Raw genomic sequence first — 10,281 nt, forward strand, 5'->3', positions numbered from 1 at the left:
CAAGGGCCCTGCAATAACCCCTGCTAGCTCCCTCAACACCCTGGGGTGGAGAGCATCTGGACCCACTGATTTGAACACATCCAGCCCCTCCAGAAGCTCTCTAAACCAGTCTTCCCCAACCTGAGGTCTGGAGGCGGTCCCCTCAAGTTAGTCTTGCATCATGTTGGGAAGTCCTGGTCCCTGCACAAGAAAACAGAGGTGAAGAATTGGTTAAAGAGGTCTGTTTTCTCCTCTGGTGCAACCACCAGATTGCCCAGAGGATTTTGCATGGGCCCCACATTTCCCAATGCTTTCTTCATCCTCCCTATATTTTTGAAAAAGGACTTTTTATTATCTTTGATTTCGGACTCAAGTCCTAGCTCTGTGTCTGCCTTAGCTTTCCTGACAGCCCCCCTACAGGCCCAAGCAGAGGAGGTATACTTCTCTTTGGAGATAGCACCCCCTTCCACCGGTTGTACGCTGCCTTTTTGGCAATCAGGCATTCCTGTACACCTTTGGTGAGTCAGGGGGGCTTTCAGGCACTCCTGCCCCCCTTGCTTCTTGTTGGGATGGTCACCCCTTGGGCCCTGAGTATCGTCTCCTTAAGGAACGACCACTCATCTTGGGCACTGAGTTCCCCTGCTCTCGAGAACCCCAGCGCCTCTACCACTAATCTCAACTTGTTGAAGTTGGCCCTCTTGAAGTCTAGGGCTACCGCCTTGCTGCAGGCCCTTGACACCCTGCGCTGAATGGTGAATTCCAGCAAGCGATGATAGCTATCACCCAGGTGGTCAAGAACCTGGAGACCCCTTACCAGGTCGTCGCCATAGCTGTGCCCATGGTGTGGAGTCCACATCCACTTTCCATTCCTTCTGGCTAGTGGCCTACGTGACAAAGTTGTGCCAATTTAATGTAACTGGCAAGGTTCTTTGAATAGATATGATATCTCTTATTAGACCAACTGGGTACTTGGAATATGTTTTTAACAAGCTTTTGGCTCCCTATGCCTGAAGAAGGGTGACTGTGCCCGGAAGCTTGCTAAAAACTTTGTCGTTAGACCAGCACGACTACAACCAAAAACTCAGCTTTAATTTTAACTGGCATTTAAACTGGCTGGGTGGACAATATCTGGTTTGGCTTAAGAGTGTCTTCTTTCAGTTTAGCATACACTGTCTCCTAATTGATTGTAGCCAATTTTAAATAATGTCCATGCAACTTATGAAACATGCACCTTAAATGTGGAAACTTAAATAAGGTCTTGGCTATTGTGACAGGCAGCACCTTGGAGCACTGTGGTCATCAGCTGCTGAGTGGGTAATAGCATCTAAGAGACTTGCACATACTTGAGTGAGAGGACTCCTGAGGCCAGTCTGGGCAGTATTTTGCTATGAGTGATGCTCCTTTAACACAGAGCTTGCTTGGAGATGGTGCTGCGACGAATATTACCCTTCTCCAAACTTCCCACCCCCAACAGTTGCAGTCAGGCATTCTTTTGGAGACTAGTTTTAAAACAGGACAAGCTGCAGTTGTTACTTGGTGCCTGTGAACATGGTCATGCGTTCTTTTGTTTCTGCCTCAGGATTTTGCAGATCAACATCCTGCCAGTGCAGTAGAGATCAAGCTTACAATGGCACAGCTGAAAATTGCTCAAGGTACGAGGCACCTTTTTTGTGTTGGGAAATGCTTGCCTTTCTATTTGCCCTGTGTCTGAGGACACAGTTTGAAGGTATATTTACACCACAGTGATTTGTAGTGCTCTACAGGGGTAACTAGGCTGGCCAGGTGAATCCATGATGCTACAGTGACAGCCCATGCACTACCATAGTGGCATGGAGTCTCCTAGTAAACATGGCATGGAGCATGCTGCTAGGTGAGAGCTTGGCATAGATACTCCTAGAACACTTCCACCCTGAAGCCAGGGTCCTAGGAAGCTAACAGAGCATGGTTTTGGGCACTGCTAGTATTGGTCCTTCAGGATCTTGGAAGATGAACTATTGTGGGTGCTTCAGACTAACAGAAGAAAGTGAGGGCAGGATGCTAGTAATCCAAGGTCTAATTTGGCAGGTTCAACGTGTGCAGGGTGTGTGCTAAGCAAAGGGGGTGGTTCTTCCATTCTCTTGCGACTGCTCCGGCAGGCAAAGCTGTAAGATTAGTGTACTGCATGCTACTGCTGCTGACTGAATATTGCTCAAGTTCCCACTCCTTCCCCTCACCCTCACTTATGCACTGTCCCACACAATGTTTGGCATAGGTTTAGTGTCTCTTTGTCCAGAGTGCCAGCATTATGCTCCCTGGCTAATTGGCAAAGCTGCCTGTAGTTAGTGGGACTCTGTGATGTACACAAGGAAACAGTCTGGCCTAATATGGTTTGAGGAGGCTTCAGAATTACCCTGTGTTGGTCTGATTTTATACCTGTTGAAGCAGGTGGTGTAACGCAAGTCAGGCCACGGTTGTGGATCCTACCATGCAGGGTTGTTCTGACTTTTTGTAGAAGCCACCCAGCTCTTTATTTTCCTGCCTCTGCTGTGAGCCTGCACATACAGTACTGCCCACAAGCGCCTGTATTTAGGCTTAAACAGGAAGGAGCCCCTTGGATGGGCCAGCTGCCTGCCATCCGTTGGGCATGTGGAGCCCAGAACTGTGCTCTGCTCAATGCTAGAAGAGTGAGACACTGCTGAGATTTGTCACTTCCCTGCTAATAGCTGGTAATTGGAGTCATCTGAGCAGCTGTAGTGGAGAGCTTCCTCACTAGGTGGGGAATGGGGAGGGTGTAGCATGTCATGATTCTCCTCAGCACCTCCCCCATCCCGACCATCATCTACTCGGATGTTTCTAGGCAGAGGTAGGGAAAGCAGGTCCAGGGTGGAGAAGCAGCAGAGCAAGGAAAGCATTGCTGTACAGCTGAAGGTACACTTCTTTCTTTAAGGTAGCGTCACAAAAGCCTGCATCATCCTGAAGAGCATAGAGGAGTTGCAGCACAAGCCAGGCATGGTGAGTAGCTGTTACTGTGTGCCCAGACATGCACTGTCACAATGCCCTTATGTCAGGAGCCTTTCTCTGTTCCTGTTGTCCCCTTCCTGCTGGTTCTCAAGGCTCAGTTCTGCCCTTGATGTGTGCTGTCTGTCTTGGCTCACTCCTCTGCCTGCAGTGATGCTTGCTTGCAGACTTTTCATGCATAGCATTATACCTCAGTAGATTTTAGAACTTGGAACCATCTTGTTTATCCTGGACACAGCTGGCCAGCCAAAGGGTAGCAGCTTACATTAATGATTGCCAGAGGCTATGAACTACCATCCTTCCTGGTCACAGCTGCTCAGACCCCTCTTGTATTTCAACTGCACTTGGATAATATCCTAGGCCAGCTATTTGCCTGGGAAATAATGTTAAGAATTTATTAAAGAGGAGCTTCAAAATGCCTTCATGCTTAACCAGTAGCTGGAAGCAAGGTGGAGCGAGCCAGTAAAACATGACTCTTCAGGTCTGTATGATGCTCAAAGCATTCTGTAGGCACCTTGGCCTTAGCTTCTGGGATTCAGTATCTTGTCCCCTTGCCATACAGATACAAGCTCCTTTCAAGGGGATTGACTTGAAGATTTTCATATGTTTACAACAAAAGAAAGAAATCTGGCAGGCAACTTACCCAAAGAATAAATACTAAGCAAATGTGTACCCTCATGTTACTGTTCTGCTCATATTTATCAGTCAAAGCTGCTGTTGTGGTTTTAGTAACAGTACAAAAGTTCTTCACAGTATGTGATCTCCTCTTCCATTCTTTGTGCAATAAAGTCATCATGCTTTTGTAATATTTGTTGTTTCCATGGTGATGACATAGTTCTTGTATCCTAACCGTCAACCTAACTGCTGGAAAAATGGGGCAGTTGTGGTTGGGGGGGGAGGGGTTTTTATTCAGATACTCTGCTAAGCACCAAATTAGGCTGTCCTGGCCTTTACAGTGACATCCTGGTTGGGACTTCAGGAACTGTAGAGTAGAAGTATTGCAAATGGGTTTGTTGCTGCTTTTGGAACTCCCCTATAGCAGTGCTTCACTTGATTCTTTTGTTCTTTAATGATTTTTTTTAGCTCACCCTCTAATTGTGCATTTCTTACTCCCTGCCACATGTGCACATTCTAATGGAAAGGCCAGGGAGACAGTGTTGGAGGGATTTGTACTATGGTAACCTCCAACACTCCTCTGGGGTGGTACTTCCCAGAAGATGTCTGTTTGGGCACTAGCACCATTGGGCTTGCACCTGAATACTCCCTATCCTTTCTGAGGGGGTAGCACAATTGCATTAACCATCCCTTAATTCTGTGCTCTTGTGTCCCTCAGGCAGACCAGTGTCGCAAGCTGTCAGCATCCTAAGGTGACAAGTGCTAAAAATAAATGTAAATAAACTCCATTCAGTTGGCAACAAGGTGACTAAAATCCTGGCTTTCAAGCTGTTCTTTGATATTTGCAGGTGTCTGCATTAGTGACGATGTATAGTCATGAAGAAGATATTGACAGTGCAATTGAGGTCTTCACACAAGCTATCCAGTGGTACCAGCAATTCCAGGTAAGCAGAGCAGGAAAGATGGCATGTAAAAACTTGAGTTGCCTTGGCTGGTTGCCAGCTGGTTTGGGTCCAGCTGTTCCTCACCAGCTCCTACCTCCTTCCAGTACACCTCAACAGGAGAGGAACGCTTTGGTTCCAGCTTGTCCTTGCCAAGCGCTAACCCCATCTGTTGAGGCTGGGGGATTAGAGAGCTTCTCTGCTCCTCATCCATGTGAAATGCTTCTGGCATTAGGTTTATCACAGGCCAATGGTAAACCTGCCATAGGGAGGAAATGGTAGACTATTTACCAGCCCTTCTGGTGCCTGCTGGCTTACGAGGGGTGTAGAGCTGGCAGGGGGGACTGTGCAGAATTTCTTCTTTCCTTGTAATAATGCAGTCATTTGTCTCTTGGTGTTTATTTGAAGAGCTTCAGGGCTGGTGGTCAAATACATGCTCACCAGCCTGCTTGTTTTTGCTTTTAAATGAGTCTTAGGAATGATCAGGTTCATTCCTCTGGGCTGACAGTAGTAATCTCATCCAGTGTCTGACCAGTATGTGTCTTGGAGGAACAGGATGTAGCACTTATTTTGGCATGTAGTTAATTGCCAGGAGTAATTAGAGTACTTGAGTCCCATGGAAACTGTTCTGCTGCAGCACCAACTGGCTGCATCCCTCTTTCTTGTCTTTTTCCTTCCTGCAAGGACCCTGAGCTTTTCCAAATGCACCTGTCTGCAAATTTGGCCCAAAGGCCAAGTCGTCAGGCCCTGAGGAAATGGCTGACATGCAGAGGTGACAGAGCGGTAAATGGATGTTACCTTGCTGGGATTATTGAATCCTGCTGAAGCCTGCCATCCCCACCTCTGGTTTTGATGGGCAGCTGTCAGTAATGGCATAGGCTGCTGTATTAACAAGGTAGAGGTGTGGGGACCTGCTGCTTTGTAGATGGTGTCTCCAAGCAGAAGGCTGGTTCACGCATCACGGCAGCTCTAATGCAAGGGAGTGAAGGGCTGAGGGTGTACAGAGCTTGCGTCAGAGCCAGGGACACTGTTATGCCCCTTGTACTCTAGATGTGCAGGGACCAGGGCAATGCGTGTCCCCAGTGCTAAGTAGCAAGGAGAAGGCAGAGTTGGGCAGGACTCAGTTGCAGGATCCCCCCCTAATGTCCCTGTGCAGTGGGTAGTGGCTTGAACTTCCAGCACGTGGGCCAAATGTGGTCTGCCAAGCCATAGGTATAAGGCCCACAGATCAGGAAATTTGACAAAAAATACGTCCCCTTTCCCTCGCTATAGAATCCCAAGTCCTGCACAGCAGATTGGGGCTGTGCGGATGGGTCTGTGCTAGTGGAGTCAGGCTGAGTCTGGGCCACAACCCGGCCCCCATCCCCCATGGGGATATCTCCTGTCTTCCATGCAGCCAGATGGGGCCCTGCTGTGACTACGCTCTGCTAGATTGGGACCGCAAGCCGATCTGGCTTGGGCACTGCCAATCCAGCTTGTCAGCGAGAAAGGTTAAGTGCTACTGGCTTAAAGCCATGATTGTGCTAGTTCTGGTATCTTCCATGTCACTGGGCAGTAGACATTAATTGGTCCTGTGGTCTGAGCTGGTCTCCAGTGCACCGAAGAGACAAAGCAGCAGGATCATCAGCTTTGCTCAGTGCTGGTGAGCATCTCCTAATTAAAAAACTATTATTGCTTTCAGCCAAAGTCTTCAGTTCACCTGTTGCTCATACGGGAAGCAGCCAACTTCAAGCTGAAACATGGGAGAAAGAAGGAAGCCATCAGTGACCTGGAGGAGCTGTGGAAGTGAGTCTGTAGTATGGCTGGAGGAAGGGGTGTCTTGCTCTGTTTCTGGATTCAAGCTGTGCAGGTGTGATGCCTGTGAGGATGGCCTAGGGCTTCTGGTGGTTAGATACTTGCAAAGGGACTTCTGTTCTATGCCATGCTCTCTGCCTCTGTTCTTGGCAACATGATGGAGCCAGAGTTTGGCAGAGTAACTAACTACAGCCATAGGGTTAGCACTGCAGTCTGTGGGAGCATCTGGTAACACGCAGAAGGACTCATCTGTATCTTTCCCAGAAGGAATTGTCATTCTTAAAGAATACCATAGCCAGCATGGAGGCAAGCAGCTGCTCCCAATGAAGTCTTTGCCACATTGAAACTTCTGATTGGTCCACTGCTGCTTTGGACTGATCCCTTTCCATATGTGAAGGGAGAGCATTTGGGTGACTAGTTTACAGCTGGTTTTCTAGTTCACCCTGGGGAGCAGGGTCATTTTATTTTCTTTATATGGTGTCAGAAGGCTTTCCTAAGAACTATTTTTCTTTTTTAAAAAAAGGTACCAATTTAAAAAAATCCATGAGAGAATGCTGTACAGTAGGGATAATTAAACAGGTCCCATATGTCAGGTCCTTTTTGGAGGCTCACTCCCTGGTGAGAGGCCGGTTGAAGTGCTTGACAAAGAAGTGGAATCCCTGGACATCACACTAGAGGCCTCTTCCTCCCGCCACTCTGTTTGATATTGTGACAGTGACAGCATTGGTAGAGTGTAGTTTGTGCACCGCCAGACCCGTGGCCATAGCAAGGAGAATGTTCCAGATGTTTTGTAAACTTCAGAATGGTCCTTTCTTTTTCCTTGTAGGCAGAATCCAAAAGATGTTCACACCTTGGCCCAGCTCATCTCTGCCTACTCCCTTGTCGATCCTGAGAAGGCAAAAGTGTATCCTCTGTGACAGTGGCAAGGTCTGCAGCAGGAGGGGGGTGTTTGCTTTTTCTCTTTAGATTCCTGAAGTTTTTTTCAATGGTGCTAGGAACTTTGGATCTGCTTCATGAGCCCTCTGGTGGAACCATTTGATAACTGCTGCCCCTGGAGAAGTGAGGAGGTTTATTTGCAGCTCCATACTAAGGGTGGAGCTTCCTGAAAGCATCTGATTGACTTGGGCACCTAGCTGCAGGTTATTTCTCATGGGATTTAGGTCTTTTGAAACTGCCATTCTGAGAGCAACAGTGTTGGTCTAGAATGACCAAAAAAAAAGTCAGCAGTCCAATTGTTTTCCCTGCAATATCCTTGTTATCTGTAACAATGTGGTGTACTTTCCTACTCCGTTCTTTGGGCTTAAATTCCCTGAAGGCGATTCTTCTAGCTAAGGTTGATATGTAGGGAATTTTTGATCAATATATTTAAAAGTATTTTTCAAAGGAGGCTGTTATCACCCCCATTTAAAAATGGGAAAATTGAGGCACAGGATAGTGAAGTGATTTGCCCAAGGTCACCCAGCAGGCCCATTCAGAACCAAGAGTAAAACCCGGGTCTCCAAAGTCCATGTCTGAGGTTGTCTCCACTGGTGTGCTCTCTGTAAACATGAAACCTAGCAGTTCCCACCTGCTGGGATGTACTTGATGCTTTCTTCTGTCTGCATTTGTGCTCCTGAACTCTGCCTCTCAACAGCTTTAGCAAGCACTTGCCCTCGTCGGACACAATGTCTTTGAAAGTAGATGTGGAGGCGCTTGAAAATTCTCCTGGGGCAACGTACATTCGGAAGAAAGGTGGAAAGGTCACAGGCGAGAACCAACAGAAGGAGCAAGGGTAAAACTTCTTGCTGTCAGGATGGGGACATGGTGGGGGAATGTGTTTATTGGGTGCATTGCATTACACCAGTCACTAGCTAAGAAATGTGCCTAAACAGAGCTGCTCGCTGACTCCTGCAGCTGATCTTGCTGCTGAAGAAGCAGGCTGCCCGTGGGAGTAGGCTGACAACTTCCTGGAGATCCAGGAAGGAGCAGTAGGGTACACCAGTGATGCAGATGAACCCTTTGAAGAGACATTCCTATGAGAAAAGTGGTTAGCAGCTGGGGCAGTGTGGCGTCGGAGTAGTGAGCAGCACTTGACAAGGATGAGAATCCAGGCTATAGCATTTGGAAGATGTTCCCTCACATTAAGGTTCTTGTTGGCAGCTCTGCAGAGCACTTGATGACTGGGCTGAAAAGCAGAGTGTTGACAGCTAAGGAGGTGGGGGAAGTGGAGTTGGGGCTACAGGAGCCTGGGGTCCAGGAGAGGGTCTTTCTGTTCTCCAGAGGAACTAGCTGGAGACACTGTCCTGGGAAATGAGGGCAATTTTTCTCTGACTTGCTGGTGTCCTTTTGCTTCGTCCCTAGAGGTATTCCCATCCCCATTTCAAGCTGTCTTTCCTAACATATTCCAGGCCACCCCTTTGTGACACTGCTGTTATTTCTCCTTTCTTTCTAGGCAAGGAGATGTAAAGAAAAAGAAGAAGAAAAAGAAGGGTGAGTGCTTGTTTACTGCATTGCTGGACAATGAGTTTGGAGACTTCACTAGCCCTTCCCTTGCTCGTGCTTCTTCTGTCAGCCCTGTGGACAGCTTCTAGACCCTCATTCAAAATGAGTGAGAGATTCCCTTTCCCCAGCCCCTATTTCCCTTGAAAACAACCTGGGACTATCAAACACATGAAGGAGTAAGTGCTCAGACCCTTCTGATTTCCAGCAGGAGCTGTGCACCCTGCTCCTTGCTGAATGTTGCAGCCCCCAGGGCTTAGACATCCTTTTCAAGAAACCAGCATCCAGTTCCTTACTCACATTTAGTCACTGCAGTCTGTCACCTTTCTGTCCTACAACTTTACATCAGTTGTTCAATGTGACAGACCAGGGCTAGTCCTGACCCTTCCCTACCCATTTCCCCTGGTTATTAGGAAGAGTTGAAGGCAGTTGGCATCATGTGGAGTTGGGTCTGAATTCCTTGTGATAGTCAAGCCTCTGTGTTCAGTTTGGCTGAAAGCAGCAGGCCAGGCAACCCCAGTTGTTACTGGACTTTAATGTTAGAATTCAGGTGGTGGCACTGAAGTCCTAAAAATGGCTTGGACAAGAATAGTCTGTTCGCTGAAGAGTGTTGATTGAGTACAGCAATTAGAAATTTCAAGCGTAAGACAGAAACAACTGAAGAACTTTGCCTAAGCTAAGACCATAACAAAATAAGATAAAGCAACAACATACAACTTAGCTTAAGTCAAGACCCAACAGAAACTTTGCCTGTGTCTTGCATAGTCCCAAGGACAGTCTGGTGGCAACCGGCGATCCTTCTGGATCACGGTGTATGCAGACCTTTGATGTATATGTCTGGACAGGAATTTTGGGAGGAGTGGAGGCTGCCCAAACTTCTCATCCTCCCTTTAGGCCACTGAGACAGACCCCAAAGACCAGACTGAGTCCAGATGTTTAGTGCCTCTATGGCTGTAGTTGTATAAGTGTCTGGCAATCAGACCCAGGTCTCCTGTGTGGTAGACAAGGATACTACCACTGAACCCCTGGGGACTCCTAAGGACAGACTGTAGCCAAGCATTCAGAAGTTCTTCTGGGGCATCTGCAGGTCGACTGAGCTGGGGAGGGCAGGCCCACAGTCTTCATCTTTGCCTGGGCTTTTATGGGCAATTCATACCCCTCTCCCTCTTTGGTTACCTTGACAACAGCATGTCTCTTGCCCCTCTCTCACTTCTAGGGTCTTTTGGTCCTTTCAGGATTTGTCTGTTGATTCCTGGCTTTCGCAAGTCTCACTTTGAAATGTAAATGTAGCCCCCTGCCATCAGCTACGGAATTAGTTAAAGGGCCAAAGACTTTTGTGACTGCCATGGTTTGGGCAACACAGTGCTGCCCCCTGCTAGTAAGAATGGAGCTGTACCAGTACCTGTGGGCCTGCCTACCACATGGACTGGGGATGTAAAATAAGCAAACCTTGACTTAATGCCTTAGTCTTTACAGC

The 10,281-nt window shown here is 47.8% G+C and overlaps 1 protein-coding gene across 1 annotated transcript in view; it reads left to right on the forward strand.

Annotated features, from left to right (window-relative positions):
• SRP72 (signal recognition particle 72) overlaps positions 1-10,281 on the forward strand; it is a 43,767-nt gene that overhangs the window by 25,769 nt on the left and 7,717 nt on the right. The window contains exons 11-17 of the mRNA XM_019522300.1: positions 1,559-1,631; positions 2,906-2,970; positions 4,440-4,535; positions 6,214-6,317; positions 7,153-7,230; positions 7,960-8,097; positions 8,758-8,795. Coding sequence (XP_019377845.1) covers positions 1,559-1,631; positions 2,906-2,970; positions 4,440-4,535; positions 6,214-6,317; positions 7,153-7,230; positions 7,960-8,097; positions 8,758-8,795 — 592 coding nt within the window. The remainder of the gene's footprint in view (positions 1-1,558; positions 1,632-2,905; positions 2,971-4,439; positions 4,536-6,213; positions 6,318-7,152; positions 7,231-7,959; positions 8,098-8,757; positions 8,796-10,281) is intronic.

The sequence above is a fragment of the Gavialis gangeticus genome, unplaced genomic scaffold (genome assembly GCF_001723915.1).
Source record: "Gavialis gangeticus isolate Ggan-Ray unplaced genomic scaffold, GavGan_comp1, whole genome shotgun sequence".
Lineage (NCBI taxonomy): Eukaryota > Metazoa > Chordata > Crocodylia > Gavialidae > Gavialis > Gavialis gangeticus.